Below are 24668 nucleotides of genomic sequence, written 5' to 3'. Positions count from 1 at the left end.
AGTAAAAATAATCAAGTATAGGATTAGTGCTGTCTTCCAGTGCCTGTTAAAGGAACTAATACTTAATGTTGGGGTGTTGTTGACTTGAACTAATGTGGCGTAATCATTCATGGTGGGCCACTGATGAGCATTCACTACAGGGAGAAAAAGGTGTATTATCAGTAGCTCAACATGGCAAGATATTAGTTTGCTACCTGCGGTGTTATTTTGTTGCTGCTGGTTTCCCATCAAACCTCCTAAAGCACTTATGCTGCTTTCTGTGAACATACAAGTTTGGGTAGGTTGCACAGCACCATGAAAGTTACCTGCATGAGAACAGATTATGCACAAAATGCTTGCCAGGTCCTAAAGTTCAAGTTTCAGCAGCAAGTTACACCCTTTTTCCTTCTGCACACGCAGCACCTGTGTTGTGCTGCTCATGGGAGGTTGTGCTGCAATAGCTCTAGTCCTGGTGGTCCAGCATCTGAATGATTGGACCTGGTGGAGTGCCCTTCCCATTGACAGCAGTGGGTTTGTGAAGGGCTTTATCCTGGTTGAAACAGTAGAGTATCTCTCTTTAGCAAGATCTCACCTCTCAGAGCATCTGGCCTAATTGAAGAGAGTCAGGATGGCAAAGTGCTGCTCCCTCGATGGGGGGATGATGGGCATGGCAGAGAAACCCAGTCTCTGGTCTCTGCAGCTTGCTTTATTTAGAGCGTCGAAGGTCATGTTGTAATTGCTGTACTCGCAGTACCAAAAGGGGTTGGTTACTTCTGTCTGGATTTGTGCTTGTTTGATGTTTGAGTGCTGCATCATTCTACTTGCCTCCATTTTACAACAGGCTGACATTAAAAATAAGATGCTAGCCTCATGGAGCCCAAAGCTTTTTGGTCCTCAACTGCTGCCTGAGTGCACACTGCTCTCTGGAATCTGAAAGAAAGGAAAAGTCTGGGGGAAGAGAGCTGTAGAGTTAAAAACTCTTCCTGTCTTGATAATGGCTACAACTACATTGTTGTAAATCTTTATCTTACTCCTTCAATACAAATGTCACCAAATGCCCAAGGAATGTCGGCTGTAATTTAGTTTCATAAAGTTCCTGTATTACTGAGGAGTGTCTGGTCTCCAAGAAGAGCTGTAACTGGTTTCTGTTAGCCCACACCTAGTGATGAGCCTCAGTTTGGAGGTTTGGGCAGGGTGCAGATTTGTTTTGGAATTGGCCTGTGAAGGTTTTGGATGGCCTTTCTCAATAAGAAGGCTTGTGAGTCCTGCTTCATGCTGCATTTGTCTGTTGAAACTTATTTACCCTTAACTGTGAGGTTCCACTTCATGGATTATGTGACTGGCAACTGAATAGTACTCTCTGAAGTTTTCTTGTGCATGCATAGGTTTAAAAAATGCCAACACAACCGTACACATCTGTGTTGGGGGGAGGATTCCTTCCCCTCCAGTCTAGATGAATGTCTGTAAATCCTTCATTATTAATTTTGTATTCAGCTGATGTAACATGCAAACTAAATCGACAATCCCTTGCAGCAAAAAATGCTGAGCTGCTGTTACTGTGCTGTGTCAGTCCATGTTAATCAGGCTCCTTGTTAATCAGAGATTCTGCTGGTTTGGGTTTCACAGGTGCCTGCAGTGACGGAAAGGAGCACTCACTGTAGACCAGGATAATAGAACATAGCCAGGGTAGAGAGATGCCTTACCTGTGGAAGTAAAAGTGGTAGATACTAGGCTTGTCTCCTGTAGCCTTAATCTGATTTTACTGATGTTCACAATCAAAAAGCAGTTACCAGTAAATATTCTAATTTATAATACAAATTCAGTACCAATGCTTATAATTAGTTCTTTCCCCCAAGATAACTTAGTTTTTTCAAAATGTTTCTTTGTCCTGATACTGACATAGTTCCACAGCCTGAACATGCTTCGAGTACATCTGTTATTCTGTGTGATTAAAGGATAGAAGTTCAGTGATTTGCAACAAGTGGAATGTAAAGCACTTGCTCGTAGGTGGTTCTTGGAGAATGACTCCCGGTAGCTGCTCCTTCTTGCTTGTGGTGGCTTCCAGGTGTTCCTGACGTGTTCTTAAATAATGTTTGCTCTTGAGATTTGAATTCATGTCTCTCTAGCAGTCAAGGTGGTTGTATTTGATAGTTTGAAAACTGCCTCTTCTGGGTAATTAACTCGGAATTAACCAAGCAGAGTTTTACAAAGTCTCAGAACTGTGATGTACTTCCTTTGAAAGAAAGCAACTGGGCCAGTTCTTGGAAGAAAATTCTTTTACGTTATTAAACACTTTAAGTTGTTATTTCTTGTGCAGGGTCTTCTCAAGCTGCTGGTTGCTGACAGGTAGGAGCGTACTGTAGGGAAGCTGCATTTATCTCCCTGCTTTTTGGGTTCTCCCCCAGGCCTCTGCCTCTGGCCTTGCCTGGAGGTGGTGTCAGAGGCTAGGCGGGTGTTTCATACCCAATAAGATCTTTCCTGTACGTGTTTCTTGATCTTTCACACAGGGAGGATTTGCTTTTTGACAGTATGTGTCATAGTGCCAAGATGAAAATAAAAATCAACAGTAAAACAGGCTGATTTTGTGCAATTGTCCTGCTTACCTTTGTGCAACTGTGAAAGCCTTACAGTGCGTATCACTTGGTGATGACTGTGTAGGATGTCTAAGAATATTCCTTAGATGTTCAATTAGGATGTTAATAGCTAAAGACACTTTTTTGAAGTGCTTAATGGTGCACTGAAATAAAGCTATCTTCTTGAACTGTACTTCATTACGTCTGCTCAAAATATGAGGATAACAAAGGTACAGCAGTGATTTCTGCTGCTAGTATTTGGGAATGAGACATTTCCCAACTTGGCATCCATGCGCTTGTCTTTCACTTCTGCGCTTTGGTTTTCATTATGGTGCAGATGTCTTTATGCAGCTTTTTGTGCTTTTTACCATTTCTCATTGTCAGTTTTATTTCCCTTGATAATTCAGCGTGTATTGCTTCACTGATGACTTCTAAAGAGTATTTTCTGAAGTCGGATTTGTTTTTTCTGTGCTGCTGTTGCTGACCAGCAGCCTTGAAAAACACTTTGGCAAAGTACTCCATAAAGGTTGATTTTAAAATGGGGGTGAGGGGGAACAAAGCATTAAAAAAAAAAAAAAAGTTAAGTTACAATGTCAATGGTATGTAGGGCATCTCCTGTAACACACATTACAACTTCACATAGATATTTTTTTTTTCTGATTTTGAACCCCCTATAGTAGTAGTCTTAGACACTTGGTGTATGATCACAGATCGAACTTTGGAAATCCTGAGTGCTGGCTTACATGAATCTTGGATCACTATTTTAGTAAGTTTTTTAGCCCTTAAATATTGGAAGGATTACATGTTTATAACTTCAAAGCTTCCAGAAAAGCTTGAATGTTTGGTATATTTTCTGCTTTATCAAGCACTCATGCGCATCATAATTCTTAGTTTGTTGCATCACATCAAAATTGACATGGTTACCATCAGGGTTTTTATGTCTGTAGTCTAAATGTTGGTTTGTGCTTTATTTTCTGCTTTTTCCTATGGTAAATTGTGGGTTACTTAAGCTGTCTCTTTTTTTAAAGTCCTATAGTGTTTTATTTAAGTCCTATAGTCTATTTAAGTCCTCTGTAGTATGTGGGAAATGAACCTGCTAAATGTTTACTCCATGAAGGTATGGCAGCTCACTCAGTGATGTGTGACATGCTGAGGAATTCGGGCTCAAGTGCTGCACTTCATCGAGACTGACATAAACAGTAAATTCTGTTGGCTGAATGCCAGATTCATTCAGTTACCAGGCTAAATCTAAACTTGCGCTGATGTATTTTTTTTTAATTAAAAGCAAGACTGTCGAGGAGTACTGCAAATCAAGTATCATGAAATGTGCTCCCTCCTCCCCTTTGGGCATAAGTGCTATGGCCAGGGGAGAACCTAGGTACCCTGATGCTATCATGCATGAAATCTTGTTGTTTTTTGTTTCAATAAATGCTGGAACTTACCCGTATCTGACATCCTAGTGTACCCACAGTGATAATTCATCTGTGCACAATCTGTCACTTTATATAAGAGCCAGAATGGTTCAGGACAAAGGAAGGAAAGCATAGCTTGGTGCTGAATTCTTGAATGTGACAGGAGAAGAAAGAAGATCCTTGTACTTCAAGCTTTTTTCAGTTGCAGCTAGAGGCTATTTTTCAAGGCAGTAAAAATGTTCGATCATGTAGTTAATCCAGTTGACGTACAATTTCTTTGTGGTTTCTATTACCTGTAAGTTGTTAACCTACACATAACTGAGCAATACTTTTAATTACTTGAATGCACTGTAACCAGAATTGTCAAATTTATGGGAATGTTTACGAGGAAAATCGGTTATTGGGATACCTGCCTCTGGAGCAGTTAATGTTTTAAGATTTAATTTGGTTTCTGGTAACTGACAACGCAAATCCTTTGCTGTTTCACATGGCTGTGATAAATGAAACTGGTAGGACTCCTCTGGGGCACAAAACCCCCACATAAAAAGGTGATGAACTGGAATTAGGTGCTTTTAGATCAGTGGTGTAGAAACCATTTTACTTGGCATAACTGGAGAATTAGCATCAAATTAAGCCTGTGAGTGTTGCCTTACTGTAAAGTCATCACCGTAATTGGGGCTGAAGCATGAGGGAGGGTGATTAGTGTTACCAGAGGTGGAGCTACCTATGGCTTCTCTTCTTGGGCTCAGCAGTGCGCTTGCTTCTCTGCAGAATGAAGCAGCTGAATATATCCAGTAGTCCTGCATCATACATGCATATATATTTGTCTCTCACTTTAAAACGGACTCTGACAAGACTTCTTTTAATAAGCAGGGCAAACTACAAGGCTTTAGCATAAGCTCATGGGGAGGATGCTGGAAGGATAACTTTTTACAGTGTCTTTTGATTTGTTTGTGGGCATGAATTGATAGTACGGTTAGTTATCTGTCATTAATTATATTCAGTGCTTACATTGGTGTCTCTAGACATTTATTCCCCTCTATGCCGCCCCCCCATGTCATCTAACATTTAATGATCCTTCTGGCTATAAAGGAAACCCAGATTTGAGACATATCAGCATTGGAAGCTGAGTGATGTATTGGTCAGATGTGCACAACTTTTACTGGACCTTGTTTCTAAGTGGCTTAACACAGCCCCTAGCATGATGGAGCTTCTGTTCGGAGGGTGTCTTGGAATAGGAAAGGAAAGACTGTCCATGGGAAAGGTTAATGGCACTGCTTTCTTCCCTTTCCCGCTCCAACATATTGCAATGTGTTTTCATTGTTTCGGGCATACTGGAAAACACTTGTGACCAGTGCATGTGCTTGTATGCACAACAGTTACGGAGAAAGATTGTCTTCCTAGCTGATGTCAGCTGCGCAGCCTTACAGAGGGGCATACAGGCAACAGAGATGGCAAGGATGTTAAAGAGGATTAAGAGAAGGGCAGCTTAAAATCCAAAGCAGTCAGCTCTGTTGGTGCAGTTCTGTGGGATACAGACTCAGCTGAGCCTGACTGCCACAGGTCAGCCGTGTAGTTTATAGAACAGCCAAGGGAGATTGTAGGATATGTGGTTGTAGGATATGTGATACGTAAGATAATGTAACCAGGATTCTTTAGAGATTACTGCTGTACTAAATCTCTGACTACGAAAGGATATGTAAAGATGCCACTCAAATTGTAATTTCTGTCTCGGTTCAGCTTTTTGAAATTGGTTTTGAGCATTTCTGTAGTCAGCTTGATGATTTGGCTCTTTAAAATAAGCAAGATTCCTCATTACAAGTAATATTTCATCTAGAATAATGAAACTGTTAAATAATACTGGGTTAAAATTTCTCATCTTAATAGTCGTTAATTGCTGTAATGGATGATCCCTTTGCTGCTACCTTATTGTTCCTTGAAAGCCTGTTGAAAGTCTCCTTCCTTCTACAAATCATTTCCCTTCCCCACCCCCTCTCATTTTATATTTGGTTGTACCATGTTAGTCTCCACTTGAAGCCTTCAAGAGTAGCTCTGCTTTCAGAGCACGCATCTCTCTCAGGGCTGTTATACCTCTGTGCTTCTTCTCTGAGAACCAAGATCCTGGAGTACAACTGCTCCACCATCTGAGTGGTCCCACCTCCATGATTTTTTTGGTGGGAGTGAGAAGAGAATGCTCAAATGAGCCATGACTGTTACCCGTTTCCATGCTGTGTTAAGATGGACTTGAGGTAATGAGAGAAACATTTATTGTAGAGTGTAACTTGTCTGTTTCAATCTCCCTGGTGTGCTTTAAAAGGAACGTGATGCTTTGTCCTTGTAAGTCAGGTGTACCAGGCTCTGGGAAGACCCATTTGGAAATATTCTGCCCTGCTTCACAGTTAGTAGCTCTGATGCCTATTTTAAATTAACTGAATTCCCTTTTGACTTTGGGAATGGAGAACTAATCCCACCGCAGCCCTTACTGCCAGGAAGAAAAAAACCCCAATTATTGTGTTATTTCTTTTTGTTTGCTTCCTTTCTACTTCTTAACCAAAATATTCCCTTTGTGTGATGGGTAGACTTGGTTCTACTAAGAAGCATTGGCTCTACCCCTCCCTCACCCAGGCCAGGCTGGTTTGTTTTTTTTTATCGTGTAATACCTGCTTTGCTTCTCTTGCCATCAGTCACATCTTCAGTGCCTTGGCAAGGTACAACAGAGGTGCAGCTACATAGTAGATGGCCGTGCTCTGAGCCAACTCGTTTGGCCCTTCTATTTGGTTTCTTTCCTGTATAGTCTTAAAAGGCAAATCTGCCTGAGGAACTGACATGCTTTAGCAGTTAGCAGTAAGCCCACGTAACATTTGCTAGGTTTGATTTCTGGTTTTGTCTGCATTTTTGTGGTCTCCGTCTGATAGAAGAGTGTAACATCAATGCCCATGCTGTCTTGTGTGGTGGGAGCTCCTGCACGCATGCTGCAAGTATCTGGCCGTTCCCACGGTGAGGGGGTATCTCTGGCTCTCCAGCTCCTGTGTAGACTAGGGAAGTGAATCTCGTTCACTTCTCTACAATGTGCTGTGGGCAAGTCAATTTTTATTCTCACTGAAAAGCTTTCACAGTGATAGAGAAGAGTATGTTTACATCGAAGCAGTGTTGGATAATGACCCCTATGCAAGTACGCTTCTAGTTAGATGGTAGATGTACTACAGTGCACCAAAAATTCCTTATGGCGATTGGTGTTTCTATGGGGAAGAATACACAGTATTTGATTGAATTTTGGCTTGATACATGATGAGTTGATCTTTATCTGGTCTGCAGAAGAGACTAACCAGATGCATGTCTGTAACTGCCGTCACCAGTTCTTCTTATAATAGTAGTTGGGGATACGATTTCCCCATGTAAAATGTGTTTTGACAAATTGGGTACTGTTGATTCTGTGTCTAATTACAGTTGTCATTAAGCACTAGAACTTTGATTTGAGAAACAATACAACTCATCTGCCTTTTCTCTATGCAGAATTGGCTACCTGTAGTGATTAACATGCTTCAGAAAAAGTGAGAGCAGACTGAATCAGCTTGAGAGTTGGCAAATTTGGCGCTGCTGAATGAAGATGCATTTGTTTGAGGTTTGAAAACCTAATCATGAAGATTTTAATCTCTCTTGATGCTTTATGTAACAGCACACCATGTGATCTCAGAATCTGTAGTGTCATCACTGTTCGCCCTTCTTGTTTTTGTTAATCATGACCAACCACAATTAAACTCCTCAAACTTTGAATGGAAGCGAGTGGATAATCTTTAACGGGTGAGGCTTTGTGATTCTTGAAAGTGCTGCAGAGTTCAGGACCTGTGGTTAATAGTGGAATGCTAATGCTAATCTTACGGCTGCCAAGGACTGAGAGGTATTTCTTCCAACCTTCCATCTGGGGGAAACTAATCAGTGGGTACTAAATAGATACATCAATGAAAGTGACACTTCTTCAGAAACAAGGCTCTGACCAAATAACCATGAAAGTGTTATTCTTGGACCTGGAACAGCATCTAAAGAGGTATTTATAAAATTTTTAATTTTTAGATGCTTGATTTACTTTTCTTCCTTTTTTTAAAAAAATGGTTTCTTAAACTAATTTGTTTGAGCAAGTACTTAAAAATGCTTCTCCTAAACCAAGGTGCTTGGCACAAGTTGAAACTATTTCAAACTATTTAAAGCTACGAGTATCACATTGGTTGAATGTACTGTGTCATGCAGACATAGTTTTTGTTTACTTATTGTTTTACTTATTCACTGAAAATCTGCATGTCTTGAAATCTCTTTATAATATAGATTATTTTAGATATTTTAGTAAACTGTTTGCCATTACAGTACTTTTCCTCTTTTCAAAAAAGTTATTACAGTTATTCCAAATCTTAAGTGATGCAATACTAAACCAAATAATGACAATTTTGACATGATTTGAAATTTATTATCAAGCACGTTCATATTCATGTAAATATTTTTCATACATAATATATTTTCTGTCTTGTCATGTGTTTAAAGAACAGCTTAGTTAATCAGTCTTGTTAAATGTTTGGAGAGACATTGAAATAAAACATGGTCTTCTGCATTACATTTGTTAACCTCCCTTTCCATCTAAACAGTATAAAAATGAGGTGGATGGTTTTGATCTGGTTCCTTTCTAGTGTTTAAAAGAAATACCAAGTAACTTGGTGAATGGGAAGAATTATTTTACTGAGTTAAAAATATCTGATAGTTGGGGGAATGAAAATGCCCTCATTCTTCATGTTAAAGAGCTGTTGTTCTGTGTACAGAAGGCAAATACCCTTCTGTGGGAGAGAGCACAGAATGTGTTCTTCGTAACTTCTGATCTCTGAACTGGTAACTTTTGTTACACCACAGCCTTAAAATCCAGAAACCTTGCTCATATATAAATTTTGATAAATACTAATTATACATATTCACTTGTTACCTTTGTCATGTTATGTTTGCGGTACTGCCCACAGAGAATAGCTTTCCTCTGTGAGTGGTGCCTCTTTAAAGAATATAAATTTATACATTGAAAACTTTTTTAAAAAACTAAGTTCTTCGGCAATCAACAGTTTCTAAAAACATGCTTGAATTTTGAAATGAATGTTAAAAACTACACTAAAATCACCTGTATGCCTAAGGAACCAGTGTAATGGAAATACTTTACGATTTTATATAGAAATCGAAATATAACAACAAAAGGTATGTTGTGCTTGAGTGGCGTCTGTGTACAGCAATGACCTGTGTTCTCATATATTACCGAGCAAGAAAGGTTGTATTGAGAAGATTGGTTTGTGGTAGGAAACAATCTGTTCCACAAAATGTATGATGAAAAAAAGTGTGATGGAGTAGACATGCTTTTTCTTTAACCTTTCTGCATTATTAAGAGGTTTTGCTATAACTGATTTTTACTGATACACATAGCAGCCCAGCGTAGCACCTCTAGTTGTAAACCAAAATCTACGTTAGTTATGTAGAAAATGTGGATGACTTCTCCTGTATTCTTATTCAGCAAGCTACTTCCTGTTTACTTCTCGCTTGCTTTTGTTCCCTCTAGTTTCATTTACAGAGACACTGGTTTTGCTCTACTTGTTTTTCTGTGAGTTCAGGCTGGCTGATTGTCACGTCACCATAAATTGCAAATGAAGGCGAAACTTCAACCTCTTGCGCAGCTGTCCTTGGCTATTGTTGCATATGGTTATATTGGCTTTCCAAAACTGACCCTACTGAATGTGTGGGCCAAATCAAAAGAAGCATTTGGCTTTCTTCAGGTTAGATGTAGAATCTCTTTTTTGAGAGGGAGTGCAGATAAAATTAAATACTTTATACTTTTTCATTTAAAGTTTGTGTGCAAGAATGACATCCAAGATCTAGAGTTCAGGCTCTGGAGCTCTGCCAGGGTGCTGTGGAAGAGCGATCCCTAATGTCTGTGTGCTACTGGGGAGCTATGTAGCACTAAGCAGCTGGAAACTGTGATTATGTAGGTGTGCAGGAGCTCCTGCTTCTCTTGTACTGCAGGCAGTTGGTGGCTGTGTCTGCTTGAGGCCTGGTGTGTATCGGCATTTTTCTGTATTTGTACTGAACAAATGGTGTCGTGGCATCTTCTGTATTTCTTTTTGAAACTTGGTTGGAAATGCAGGTCATGTGAGCCTGGGGCCTGGGGGAACCCACCCAAGTCAGAAGATGCTTCAGGCTCTGGTTATGGCGTCAGCTGGAAGGAAGGAGTGCTGGGTGCACCTGCTAACTCTTGGAATGGTTAAGGTGGGCTGTATTGGTTAAAGGGACAAAAACTTGTGTGTCTTGTGCTGTTATATTTAGGTCATTCCTATCTGAACTTCAGTAACTTTAGCTGGTTTAAAGCATTCCTTAGTGAAGGGCATCCAGCCTCTACCTGATCTGATATCAAGGGATAGAAAAGCAGCTGTATTTGAGCTGGTCCTTCTTACTATTTTTCAAAGGCAGGCTTTAATTCATCATTAGGCAAATACTAAATAGATACATTCTAATATGAAAAAAGAAAACAAAAATCTGACAGCTCCTGAAACCTAGCATTTTCACTATTTAAAGGTAGCTTTTCACTCATCATTCTCAGTCCTTCCAAGGATTTCAAGGATCCTTTCAAGTACCTTGATGTCTTTCAGTCTGTCAGTATAAGTGAATTCCCCCAACCCCAATCTCTGAATCAGTTCAATGGTTCTTTTCTACCTGTTTCAGTTTATCAACAGCATTTTTTAAAATGCCGAATTCTTCAGAAATGGGGCTGAAAAACAGGTTTGGCCAAACTAATTTAAGGCAGGAGCCTATCTCAGTGGCACCGTTGTTACCCTGTGACTCAAACATTCACTTGCAAGTATTTTTGTTTATAGCTGTCATGATTGCTCGGGGTTGAACTGCTGATCGATGTTACTGTCTACCTGCCCAGGGCCTCTAGCGATTAGCAGTAGCTGGGGAGTGTCAGAGAGGAATTCCCCTGTTCTGTACCTTGTGTGGGAGCAGGCAATGCCTTCCTGGATGGGAGGCTGCCTGGGGTGGCTTTTTGGAAGAGCTGACTTGTGCCCTGTGCTTGGTGGGGCACTGCAGCAGTGGTGGAGCTGGAAAAGGGGCTTTAAATCCTGTCCTGCAGCAGGGGTTTTCTCTCCTTCCTTATACCTTGACAGCAGTGTGGCAGCTCACCACGTTGATGCTGTAGAAGTGGCCACTGGGCATCTGGGCTAACACCCTGCACGAGAATGAGGAAATGTACCCGGGAGCTGTTTTGGATTCCCATGTGTTACTGAGTGGGTTACTCATCTCAGGCTTCTGATGCTGGAGCTGGTTGGGGTTTTTGTGGGGGTTTTGTTTTGAGGTTGTTTGGTTTTTTTTTCTAAGCCACAAAGGTTCAAGGTGTTATCTTATTAACAGTGGTTTTCTGGAGGATGAAGTAATTGTTTTCAAGAAGTGTTCAGTTAGTATATAAATGAGCTCAGAACTCGTTTTGTACAAAAGACTCTTGGAACAGCTAATGAAACTTATTTTATGTGGATATCCACCAGAAAACAGGCATCAGAACTCTTAGGGAGTGGACAGGACTGCTTCATAAACAGTATGCCACTCGCAAATTTAGCCAACTCTGCATAAAGACTATTACCCAGATATTGAATAGGTATGAAATAACATGCTGTAAGCTTTCCTTTGCAAGTTGTGTATTAAAAGATTAAGATTATCTTCTGCTGTTTGCAAAATGTCTGCCTCAAGGGTGGCTAAATGTCAGTGGTGTCTGTTCTGTGTGGCCACCATGGATCTGACAGTCTCAAGGTACTTCCTAGAAGATGAAGTCCTGTGGAAAATGAGGGCTTTGTACTGGCTGGGGTTCTTTTAGAGGAGCAGTAAGGTACTGAGGAAGGCTGAATCCCAACTGAAGGAGAACCAGGACTTCAGGGTATACGGGCCTTCTGTAGATGGTGGGACCTATGCCAGCCATTTTCAGTCTCTGGCCTGGAAGGTGTTCCAAATATGCTGAGCTGGCACATTGTGTTCTGACTGGTCTCTTTGGTTTGCAGTGTGGCAGAATTACAGGAACGAAGTGTTGCACTAAAGCGGGTAATACATCTCTAAAGACATAAGGCACAGTTGGGTCAGATTTGAAATATATTTATCTGTCTTAAGGTAATTTTGAAGTCATTTTTAAGCACACCTCATTTCATAGGCTTATGTATTTTCCCAGGTTTCTTGCCTTTCTATTTCAGGTCAGTATTGCTTTAAAATTCCTTCCTTCAGTGGGGAGAAGGTAAATGTTTTTTTTTATGTGGAGATACTGTTGAGATTTCTGCGGTCGTGAGTCAGCAGGATTTGTGTCTCTTAAGTCACTGAAGCTATGCCTGGATTAAGACGCTTGGGAGTACTTTCCCGCTCCAGGGTCTAGCTGTACCTGTTTCTTAATGCTGTACCGAGTTGAAGCAGGAGCATACATCAGATTCCTCTCATATCCTTGTTCCCACAGGGTGGGGAAAGCACAGCCTGGGCAGGAAATCGTCCAGCAGATGGCTGACTTAAAGGTTGATAAAGAGGAGCAAGACTTTGGGATACACTGCCGTGTGCAATAGGTGTAGTAAATCAGGTCGCATTCTTACTGGTTTCTGGAAGTTTCCCCTATGCTTCCTGAATGGGTGGAGGTACATTCTATAACTGCAAGTTTCCATTCAGTTATAAAAATACCTTTAAATACATCAGAGTGAATGCAGCCTGTTTGTCAAAGTGCACTTCTGCTTGGATGGAACAACAGCTCTTGACTTTTCTCTAAATTTTCTAAGTAGTCACCAGATGTTGATAAAACTGTGGGTTGAGGTACATCTGAAGTAGAAAGTTTTGACCACTTAAGAAATTAGGAAATACGGTATTACACATACATTAGAGCCAGGGGAGTCATTCACCTACTTGTTAATTGATATTGCTAATACCTTTTGAAGCCATTTGCCAGTGATTGTGAAGAGATTGAAACTGTAGGAGTGTAAATGGACAATTGGATAGAGGTCTGTCATCTTCATATATTTGCCAAGGATGAAAATTGTTGTTGAACTCTGACCTTATTGTCTTTATTCTACTATATGTGTAACAGAGTTGCAGTGTTGGGTATTTATTATTATTATTTAACAGAATGTCCTTAAAAAAGGTTCTGCATAACGGGGTGGTAACGAGTGATCTGCCATGTCAAAAGCTGAGCAATGACGGACCTTCATCCTCATTCACAGCAGATTGTATTCCACATCCCGGGCACTCAGTTTCCTGCACTGTGATCTTACCTTACATTTTGTGTCTATATGCCTGTACTTTTCTCCTTTGATCATCACTGGCTGTTTTTAATCATTTCTGTAGAAGCTGGAATAGGGAACTTCATTCCAGACTTCCTGAAGACCATAGGACAACACTGGTTAATTGTGTGGGTTTTGGCTTTGTTCCTAGCAACTCTGAATTTGCTTCTAGTGTGATATACTTCTGTGGGAAACACAGGCTTAATTTCAAGCATTGAATTGAAAAGTAGCCATTAAAGGGAAAATGATATTCAGTGAGAAGTGTAGGCCAACTGTTATGCAGTATAAGTAATTTCTTAATAAGCATGAGTAAATTATTAGCTGATCCAAGATTTTCAATGTAGTTTCAAGGGGAACAATTGGAAAAAGTGGAGGAGGTGGGAAAGAGGAAGGAAGAGATTGACATAATAGGTGTAGGCTTTATGGGGACTGGAGACTGGGGACAGGGGAAATGGAGTGACTTAAGGTCCTCTGTCCCCCTTCCATGGTTAGCACCAGTCAGTGAGATGTAGTATTCCCATTTCATGTTACTTGGAGTGACTTTTCCACAGCCTTAAGGAAACAGAAGATATTAAGAGTTTAAAAAATGATAAAAGATTACCCTGCTCAGTTACAGGTTAAATTAGCTGTTACTTAATTTGATGACTAAATCCCACTGTGTGCTATCAAGGTAGAGTGGGGTGGGTGTCAGCCACTGTCTGAGTCCCTCCTGGGCTGTTGGCCCCCTGGGTCAGAGATACTAGTTAATATAGAGAACTTCAGCTTTCCAAATGCTTGTGGTGTCACTGTGCCAAACCACTTCCTATATTTGCTGTGTTTCTTTTTGTTATGTTAGGTGTAACTTGAAATGGTCCAGTGACATTGTTTCTTTCCCTCTTTTAATTTTGGAGTACACAGTTGAAAAATCTGTTGTACAGCTAGAACAAGTGGGATTAAATGCTAGTTTAAGTAGGTTTTCCTTCTAGGTGTTCTCTTTGGTTTTGAGAAAATCATTGCACATGAAAGCTATGCATAAGAACAGGGAATAAGTTAAATCTAAAATTACTTAAACCAAATTTCACATAAAGGAAAGATGAGTTACAGTTCCATGCTTTGGGTAGTGAAACTTGGGTTGTAACATTTTACCACTGTTCTACGTAGGCTGCTTTATGGCAGTAAACAGATGGGGTTTTTTCTCCCCTTCCATCCTGGGGACAGTGTCAGCCTGCAGAGTGATGTGTGTAGCTTTCTGGAGGAAAGAAAATAAATTCCTGGCTCAGATGTCTCACTTAAAACTTTCAGGGGTGCTAACACAGCTGGTGGATCTTTTCCCACTTCCAGTCCTTGGTCAAGGGAAGTTTATGTAATACTGACAAGGACTTTCACTTTCAATGAAGTTAAATATTTTACACTTACTCATTTTAAGCTTGGATATGAAATTAGGGAAGCCTGTGATTCCCAAACTAGATGTTACTGCAAATATGTAATTCTCTGAGTTTAGGTGGTGTAACATCTGGATGCAATTTCAGGTTTTGAGTTATGATAGATCTCACTTGACTGAGGAGATCTTGAAACTCAGTGGATGTGCACAGAACAGTCCTTCATCCCAGCTGCATTGCTAGATGGTCATCGGTGGATGATCACAGGGAAGGGTATGCCGCATGTCCCTCTCCAAGCATCAAAATTGCTTTAAGATGGTTCCCATTTCTTTGCAGAGCTCTCTCTGATGGGTGGATTATCTCTGTGTTTGTCTATATCCAGGTACTTGGTACAGACCTTATGTTTTATTTTGTCAGCATTACAATTGGTAGAATCATTATAATTCTCATTAAAAACAACTGGGGTTGACTTAGCAATTAGTTGCCTGTAAAAGAGAAAGAGGATATCCTCAGAGGGGCCAGTGAGAACCTCTCCTTGTTTGTCTTTTGATCTTACATGGTTACCTTCTTGCTTTTAAATGCAGCTTTGTGTCTCCTGTGCAGAGCACACAGCATGATATTTCAGTGTGTGCATTGCAATTAGAAGTACTGTCAGGTTATTTCCAGAACCCCAGCAGGGTGTATGTATTCTTTCTGCTGACTATTTATTTAGTTATGCTTGCACATCTGCAAAAAAAACAACTTATTTACAAATATAGCAGTTCATTTCACTAGCATCTTGCATAGCTTTCCCTTTTATCTGTTTTTCATGGGACTAAAACCCAATTCCTAGCAAACCAAATTAGAGTTGCAAATAACTTTACTATGGGGGAGGAAAAGATACATTTAAAGTAGTATCTGGCAGCAAGAGGTTCTTCAATTTAGCAGAGATATGTAAATGGAAATCTGCAGAATTCAAACTAGAAATAAAATATGTGTTAGCCTTTGGAGCTGAGCAGTAAGTTCTCAACCTCTCCAAGTTTTCTTTAAATCAAGATCCTAGCTACAAGTTTTGGGGCTGGAAAAAGATGTTGGCTAGATTCTGTGATCTTTTAGACTATCTGAATGTGATCTTTTTTTAGTTGGTTGGTTTGGTTTTGTCCTTAGTCTGTTAAAAAAATAATTATAACTTACGGGGGGGGGCGGGGGGCGGTGCGGAAATCACTGGGAAGCTTCTCCAGCCTATCGTGTACCTTTACTGAGATGAAGAAAAAAAGTCATGGTGTATTGAAATAAATAATTCTTTAAGTCCTTGAAGCCAACTGCAGCCAGAGTTTCCTCTTCAGGTTATTAGCTTGGAGCAGTGTTGCTAAGTTTGATACTGGGGGGATTGCTGTCAGTACACAAATAGTTTTGAATTTATGAATTTTAAGGCAGAATAGTACTTTGCCATTTATTGACTGTTTTTAGATGCCAAGTGAAATGTAAAGTCAGATGTCATGTAGAATCTAATTACTGTACTCTTTAGTAATTGTTAAAAATTTTTTTTAACCTTTCAGTGCTTTAATTTTGTGGTTGATAACTATAGCTGAAGTGCACAGGATCTGAGCCTGTCTATAGTGTAAGTTGAAAGCGTGCTGTGACAGAAATTGCTGTTTTCTAGTACAGTTTTTGGTGTGGTCTCTTTGCAACATGGTCAAAAGATGAGATTTATTTTAAGTTCAGGAGATGCTTATCTAGGGCTTTTAATGTTGGCATTTAAAGGGGGCATACATTGACAAGATACCTGAAAGGTAATTTTTTTAAGTGAAAGAATCTAACATGCACACAGAAATACGCCAAACCAAACTTGCGTAGAGACAAAATGGTTCTGTGCTGCAGCTTACTTCATTATGTGCTTAAGATGAAAAGCTCTTTTTTCAAGTGCTTAGCGTGATTATATTGAGATGAGGAAATTTATTTAGTGGGAGAAACAGTGTTTAAGAACTGAAACACTACAAAAGGTGAAGCATGGTAAGAAGTCTTTCACTACCGTATATGTTTCAACTTAAGCAGTTGATTTACTTGAGCATCAGAGATGCTGGTGAGCTCCTTGTTTAGCAGTATATTGTATTCTGCCCTGCTTGTTTCTCAGTAACCCATCTCAACCCTTTTTCTATTAATTTAAGCAGTTTGTGAACACCAGGCAGACTTCCAAAGTGTGTGATCTGCCATGTGATGGGACTCTAAATAAATGACCCTCATTCCATGTCCAGGGCTAACAGCAGGCATGAATTGGTCCAGCCCAGTGCAGACCTGGGGTGGCTTTACAGAAATAAGGAATTCTGCAGCCTTTCTCACCTCTGCTCCCAGGAATGTAAAATTGTAAGCTTTTGCAGGAGTCTAATACCATGTAGTATCTATTAATGAGATATTAAAAGAGAGAGAGAAGATTTTGAGTAACATAGTAGTCATCTTGACTCCCTTCTAGTGCTGTGAGAGAAGGTGAGTGAATCAAAACAACATAAGCTGAGTAAAGTGCATGTTGAATGTTATGGTAGAGGGGCCAGGAGGGGAGACAAATTGATGAGCAAGCAAGGGGGGGAAAGGGAGCTTGGAGGATTATTTTCCTTACAGCTTGTGTAGATTTTTTAAAATGTATGATATAAAACAGCAATAGCAAACCCCCAACTTTAAATACGGAGTTCTGTCCATGTTCTTGTCAGGCAGATGATGTGGTGTTGAGGTGAGAACATCACAGATTAGTGTTCTTCCCCCCCCTGCCTTTTTGCGGATGAAGTAGTACATGAAAGTACATGTCCTGCTTTTTTTATTTCCTAGATGATTTGAGAGCTTAGAGCTTTCTCAGCCATAAAGGGACGCTTATGTTTTGCTTTTTAATAGGGTGGGCAAAGCAGAACATGCATATTAATATGCAGTCCTACTTACGCAGCTGACAGCTTTCAGTTGAATCATAGCTCTGCTTGTAGGCATCTAAAAATAAATGAATTTGCTAAAAGCCCACTGAAGTTAATGGAAGATGGCTAGAGAGTTTAGTGGGAATTGGATTTAGGATCATACCTGTATCTCTTCTTCACGAAGATACATTAGTATAGATTAGAGGGCAATGTTACTTATTGTTAATTTAGTCTGAAAATCATATTTTTCTGTCATAAGTGGGATGATGGTGTTTTATAATCACCAGTTGTTATGGCAGCACTGACGATCATCTTGGAATGCATCCATGACTTTATTTTTACATGTACTAATGAAAACACATACAAACGTCTGCTGCCTGACCTGCAACAAAAGCAGGCATTTCAAGGGTACGTCTGTGTGGGCATGTGAGTTTGCTATCTTCCAGGGAGTTATTTTATAAGGACCTAATTAGCAGAGATACAATTTCTCTGGTTTTATATCTACTCTGCCCCATTCAGGTTGAGACCTTTAGGGAACAGAGATTGCCCCTGAGCTTGTGTCCAGCTGCAATTCCGTTAATTTTAAAGTCCTAAGTCCCCTACTGTGAGGAGGAGTCATTTGAGACATTTACTTGATTTTCAAACCCCAGCTCTTCATAAAATATTAATTTAGATCAAGTCTAGGAGAGAAGTTGATACAGATTCCGGTACAGATGATGTGCTTTTGGAGCTGTTTATTAAATGGCTCACTTGGATCACTGAATATGTTTGAGTACCATTGTGTGTAGTATGTAACCTTTGCAAAGAAAGCGGTTAGTTGAAGTCTGTTCACATTGTATGGTTACTGGTGTTTGTCCATCAGGAGGTGGGAAGCTGGAGCCTGACACGTATGTTTTAATGTGGTGGTTCTAATTTACTTGCCTGTATTGACTTGCAAATGTAATAGCAAAGGATTTTTTTCAAAACTCCCTTCCTTTAATTTTCAGCCTGTTAGGTGGTATCCTGTGGAGCTTCCCCTGATATCTGAAGATGGCGAGATGAGAGCTGTGCCCTTGCGGGATGTACATCCTGTGTGGTACTAGGATAGCAGCTATGATGAGCACTTATTCTTAAATGTCACCTCTCTTGTGAACAGGATTAGTTTGTACTACTCTGCTGGCATTACTGAATGAAAGAATAGTAGACTAGGACAACGTAAATAAACTAAGAAGGATGATGCAGATACGCAAATGCTAAATTTAGCTTTAAGATGATTATTCTGTGCCTCCTGGCTTTCCTGCTTCTCTGGGAGCAACACCTGTGACATATATGTGACTTCCAGCTCTTGGAGAGGTTTGCTGTAGAGAATTGAAGAGGTTTTTGACTTTGTTTTTGTGCATTTAAGTAACGTAATGCCTTATGAAAGTGCAGGTCTAGCAGATAGTGGTTTTAGAGGCTGGCCCTTTCTTGTGGAGGTGTTTTGTGGTGGTCAAGCTCAGCCTTGGGTCTCCTCCTAAACTCTACTGGTAGAGAGGATCACTTGGACTGGCTGTGACTGTAGTGGCTGTGTTTGATGACACCTGAAAGCATAACATTTCTTGATAAATACACCACAGTTATGTGGGATAATTTTTTCCTACATTACTAGTGCATGTGCTGCAACTTTTAAGACCATAAGTGCTGGATGACAATATAAAAATCAGCAAATACGCATTTTCCCTGTTATTGTACAAGAGTATTAGCTGGGTTGCTAGAAGTCCGAAGGTTTGGCAGTGCGTGCTTTTTGTGGATGATCTGATGGCTGAATATTTTTTCATAAATGGTTTTAGGGACTAATAAGGCGTGTAAAGGACAAAGAGGGATCGCTGCTGCTTTAGCAGATCTGTACGAGTCTGAAACAAGTTTTATCTGCAGGTGCATTTGTCTGTGCGTGTGCATCCCGCACAGGCGAAGCTGTCCGGTAACGGGTTTCATTCTCCGGGGCTGAGATGTGTGTAGGGGCGGTGGATCCCGCCGCGGGAGCAGGCACCGTCCCTGCCGGCGGGGCTGCCCCGGTGCGGCGGGGCCCGGCCGGCCCTGCCGTGCGCCCATAGGTGGCGCTGTCGGCGCGGCGACGGGCGGCCCCTGGGCGGCGCGGGCCGCGCTCCCGCCGGCGGCGGCTGGCAGCGCGCTGGGCTCCCCCGCCGCTCCCCAGCTCCTTCGGCTGCGGCTGCTGTTACTACTATTATTATTAATAATAATAATTATTATTGTTTTCATTCGCCGTCAGCGATTGCTGGTGGAAATCCACGGTGAGCCGCGCGTCGGCACCCCGTGTGCCGGGGTTTCTTGGGCGGGGGAGGAGGGGGCAGAGCCGCCCCCCCCCCCCCCCCCCCCCGCGTGCGGGGTCGTCCCGCGTGGGCGCTGCGGGGCGGCCAGGGCGCTGCCAGCCCCGGGCGGCGGGGGGGGGGGGGGGGGGGGGGGCAAGCGCGCCTAATGAGATGCGATGAAGCGGGGGGCGGAGCCCGAGCGGCGGCGCAGCCAATGGGCGGCGGCGGCGCCGCATAAATTATGGGGGGGCCGGGATGGCCAGGTTTTGTGCGGCGCGGCGGAGCGCTGACCTCGGAGCTGGCCGAGCGCAGCCCCGCGCCCTGCAGGGTCCCGCCGCCGCCCCGCCGCCCGGCGGAGCTGCCCCGCCGCCCGCGTACACGCACACGTCCGGCAAGAGGGAGACCTGATTTCTGCGGGGAGCCTTTCTGGCCGCGATTGCATGAATGCCCAATGTTGTAGACCAGTGGCAATGGATCTAGGAGTTTATCAACTAAGACACTTCTCAATTTCCTTCTTATCGTCCTTGCTGGGCACCGACAACTCGTCCCTGAGGCTCGACAGTAGGTAAATAAGTGTTGTGTCCGAGGGGCTCTGCCGGCGCGGCGGCGGCGGGGCAGGTGAACGCCGGGCTGACTCCTTTGTCCGGGGGAGCCGCAGCGGCGGCACCGGGCGCCCGCCTCGCCTCGTCTCCCCGCCCCGGAGGGGCTGCCCTCCCCGGCGCGGAGCGCGGCTGCCGCAGCCTGCAGTTAAGCTCGGTCTTTGTGGTCTGCTGGGGGGCAAAATGTCGGGATATTTGATCCGGCTGCGGGCGGGGGGCTCGGGGTGGCTTCACAGGTTGCTTTACTGCAGTGGAGCATCCCGGTGAGGCGGCGGCGGCAGGGCAGCGTGAGGATGACTTTCTCAGCCAACTGGCTACCAATGCCCGCGTCTCTTGTCTCTTAAATAATTCAGCCGCCGCTAATGTATTTTTTTTCTTTCTTTCTTTCTCTCTTTTGCAGTTCCTCTGGTGCAAGCGTGGTAGCTATCGACAACAAAATCGAGCAAGCCATGGTACGTACCGATTGGGGCATAAAACCGTGGTGATGTTTGAAGCGGTAAACAATATGGGGATGCGGCTGGTTAACCCGTGCGCGGACGCGTTTTGGTAGCGGGGCCGGGGAGAGGGAGGGGGAGGCACGGCTCCGGTTCTGGGGGCTTTTTTTCTGGTGGTTGTTGTTTTATCGATCAAAGGCTTCCTGCGGGGAGGAATGCGCACTTCTCTCTATCGATGCCGGAGAGGGAATGACGGCATCGTTTTTGGCTCCTGCCTCCCCAACCGATTGATCCCAGCTCCGTGCGGCGGGGGAGGGGCGCTGCTGGGGCAGACAGCGGCATTTGTGTGTGTGTGTAGGGTGTTACACACACACGCCTACCCCCCAAAGCGGGGGTGTTTTGGGGTGCTTTTCGCTTTTTTTTTTTTAAACTCCTAGCGCATCCCGCTTCTGCCAAACGAGCGCATCCCCCGCGGGCTGCAGCCGGGCATCCTCCGCCGCTGCGCCCTTCTCCCGGCGGCCGGCACGGGCGTCGCGCTGCCCGGAGCCGGCGGGTCCCCCTCGGGGCCGCCGCGGCCGCCGGCCCGGCCCCCGCCCTGCCCCCGGCGCGGTCCCGCTGCGCTGCGCCTGGGGCCCGGCCGCCCTTTGTTACTGGAGCGGTGCCTGGAGCCGTTCTCACGGGAGCCTCTGCCGACTGTTGCTAGGCAAACTCCGAGCCTTTAACTCCCGGCTATAAATAACTCGGACGCTCATTGGCCGGGGCGCGCTCTGACGTCATCCACGGCCGCGCACGGTCGGCGGGAGGGAGGGAAATGCGGCAACCTGCGCTGAGAACTGGCTGCAGCCGGTGCGCGGGGGGCGGGGCCGGGCGCGGGGCGGGGCCTGGCCGGGGGCGGGGGCGGGGCCCACCGCCCTCCCCGGGCCCGCACGTGTGCGGCGGCTTGTGACCGGCCCCCGGTTCCGGTGGGGCTCGCTGGGGCCGGGCCGGCGCCCTCCGCCGTGGGCCGGGGCCGTGTCCCTCGCGGGGGGACCTGCCGCACCGCGCCCCGGCAGAGCTGGGCGGCGCCGGCCCCCGCCACCGTGGGTCGCCTGCGGGGCTGCTCTCCTGACGCTCCTGCTCTCTGCTGCCTTTCAGGATCTGGTAAAGAGTCACTTGATGTACGCGGTAAGGGAGGAAGTGGAGGTCCTCAAAGAGCAAATCAAAGAGCTGATAGAGAAGAACTCCCAGCTGGAGCAAGAAAACACTCTGCTAAAAACACTGGCCAGCCCGGAGCAGCTTGCCCAGTTCCAAGCACAGCTGCAGACTGGTTCCCCGCCTTCCTCTTCCCAGTCACAAGGGACAACACAGCAGCCTGCTCAGCCGGCATCACAGGGGTCAGGGCCTTCAGCATAGTTCGGGATGTCGTTGCCATCATGATTGCTGGCCTCTGGACTGCCCAGAGCAAGAAGGACTAGCGGGAATCCGCCACAGCCACCCTTCATCCATTTCAGTGCACATTGCAACTCAGACTGAGGACTCCATGCCCTGTACACATCAGGAGAGGCTTCTCTCCCTCCCCGTATTATGCACTCATCTGTCTCTCTCTCTTCCCTCCCTCCCCCCTTTGGCTTGAAGGAGTCTTTGTTCTTAGGTTGACTGAATAAAATAAACTTCTTCCAGAGAATTAGCACAAGTACACTGGGGACTTGAGCAGCTTCTGCAAATGGCTGAGAAGCGAAGCTGCATGCCTGAATTCTTTTTTTTTGGTTTGTTTGTTTTTAAACCTTCTGCTCATCCAGTGACATAACTGATACAAGTGCTTTTCGAGCTTGGAAATATGAAGAAACAGACTGGAGTAAAAAGTGATGGTTCAATCCCCCATAGTGCACTGGGGTTCCAAAGTGAGGACTGGTGCATAGGATCGAAGAGGGAGAGGGAGAAAGGTAAATTCAGTGTTTTAACATTTAATTGTCACCTGAAACCTTAAGTGCAAATACTTGCACCGTTTTTTGAAGCAGTGGACAGGTGCATAAAGCTGTATTATATATAGAAAGCAGGTAGGTGACGTACAGTTGGGTCATAGGATAATTACAATGAAGGTTATTCGCCTACTGTATATTTGTGTATTTAGTGTAATTACTTTGTAAAATAGAAAACTGTAACTATTTAGGTTGTACAGATTGAAGTTTAGTTGTTTCATTGGCTGATCTGAAGAAGTTTGGAAAGTTGTTTTTTTTATGCTACATAAATAAGAATGCACCTACGCAACTGTTCAGAATTTGGCAGATTTATGCTGTTTGTGTAACTTCTGAAGTTCCCTGGCTGCTGATTATCTTGAAGTAAATCTTTGTTCATTGTAGTTTGGTTCAAGACAGGAAAAACCACTCCAAAAATTATCAAACCCTGCTAGCAAAGAATTAAAAAAAAAAAAAAAAATTGGATTTCCCAGTATGGATTTTTTGCATATGATCTGTATAGTAGTATGCATATGTTTTTGTGCATGTTCTCTAAACAGTTGTAACACGTCAATGTATTTAACTGTTGCACTTGTCAACTTTCAATAAAGCATACAATGTTGATAAATCACTGTTTGTATACTGTACTAATGTTAACTGCAGTTACTGTCAACATGTTGCAATGCAGTTTTACATAAGCAGAGAGGTCAGGAGAAGGTCCAGGCTTCAGAGGTGTAGTTTCAGCTAAAAATGCATCTCCCGCTTTCCACAGTGTTCTTAAAAACACAGTGAACATGAAGCCAAACGAAGGAGGTGGGAATAGGGGGCCTGACTAAGCAAAGCTCCTTGTTTTGCTCTGGTCGTGTGCAGGCAGGACTGTTGAGTGCCTTCTGTATGTGGAGTAGCAGATAAGCAGGAGTCAGGCATCTGCTTGTATGATCAGCTATGAACGTATAAATCTCGTGCAACGGTTGTTCCGTGGCAGCACACTGCACCCGTGCCTGAGCGTGGGTCACCCCGTGCTGGCAGCAGCTCCGATACCCTGAATTCAGGGTGACTGAGGCAGCAAGCATTACGGCTTCCCCGGCAGTGCAAACATGACTGACCTGCCCTCCTCTCAAACTGCCAGGCTGAAACCTCGGCATCCAAGAATTTCTCACTTTCACTCCCACAGCTTTTTATCTTGATTATTTGATACTTTTGTGAGTTAAAGTTGTCTGAACTTGGCTTGCAGTATTAATTCTGCCTTCTAAAATTGTTGAGAAGAAATTCCAATTATGTGTGAAGATAAAAACTTTCCCTTTGGTTTGAAAAAAGTATTTCGTTCCTCTTTAGTTACGATGATTAAAATACAACTGAATCTAAACCTACCGATTTCTAGGTGAATGACTAGATACAGCGTGATTGATAGGCTATAACCGGGGGAGCAAAGGAATTTGCAGTTTTGCAGTGGATGGTGTTAGCTAGTGCTGAGCATGTGAATCTTGTATACTTGAAAGAGTATTCCCGGTTAATGAGGGAGAATGGTCAGTGCTTTGAGTGGTAGGGCAGTTCTTTGACCTTGAAAGCATTGTCCTAAAATTTGAATAGAAAGAATTAATTTGGCTTAAAACATAAGGGTTAATTACAGAGGTGTGTGTGTTGGTTTTTTTTTTTATAGGGTCTTATATGACTGCTTATTCCATATAATGAAAATCAGGAGATACCGTTCTCGTGGAATCTCATGTTATTGAGAGTAATCGGGTGTAGCAGAGGGAGCAAGAAGGCTGAGGCTTCAGAGGCAGAACAGATCATCTTTTTGTGTGATTTATAGCTAAATTCTTGCTTTTGGGTACTCATCATACGGCAGTTCAGGCGTTGCTTAGTTGTATCACGGCATGAGTAGTTGCATTACCTTTATTGGGACT

At 43.4% G+C, this 24668-nt stretch overlaps 1 protein-coding gene across 8 annotated transcripts in view; it reads left to right on the top strand.

Annotated features, from left to right (window-relative positions):
* The window catches only part of TSC22D1 (TSC22 domain family member 1), a 95856-nt gene extending 72464 nt beyond the window's left edge, over positions 1-23392 (top strand). For 2 of the 8 annotated variants that reach the window (XM_005233774.3, XM_055801589.1), the window contains 2 exons: positions 20794-20845; positions 21962-23392. In XM_005233774.3, coding sequence (XP_005233831.1) covers positions 20794-20845; positions 21962-22219 — 310 coding nt within the window. In that variant the 3' untranslated portion in view covers positions 22220-23392. The other 6 variants (XM_027781488.1, XM_005233775.3, XM_013296309.3 and 3 more) reach the window with 6 other exon arrangements.
* The last annotated feature ends 1276 nt before the right edge of the window (positions 23393-24668 follow it).

Source organism: Falco peregrinus, chromosome 4 (genome assembly GCF_023634155.1).
Source record: "Falco peregrinus isolate bFalPer1 chromosome 4, bFalPer1.pri, whole genome shotgun sequence".
NCBI lineage: Eukaryota > Metazoa > Chordata > Aves > Falconiformes > Falconidae > Falco > Falco peregrinus.
The sequence above is the reverse complement of the archived record's forward strand: the minus strand, read 5'-3'. Positions and strand labels throughout refer to the sequence as shown.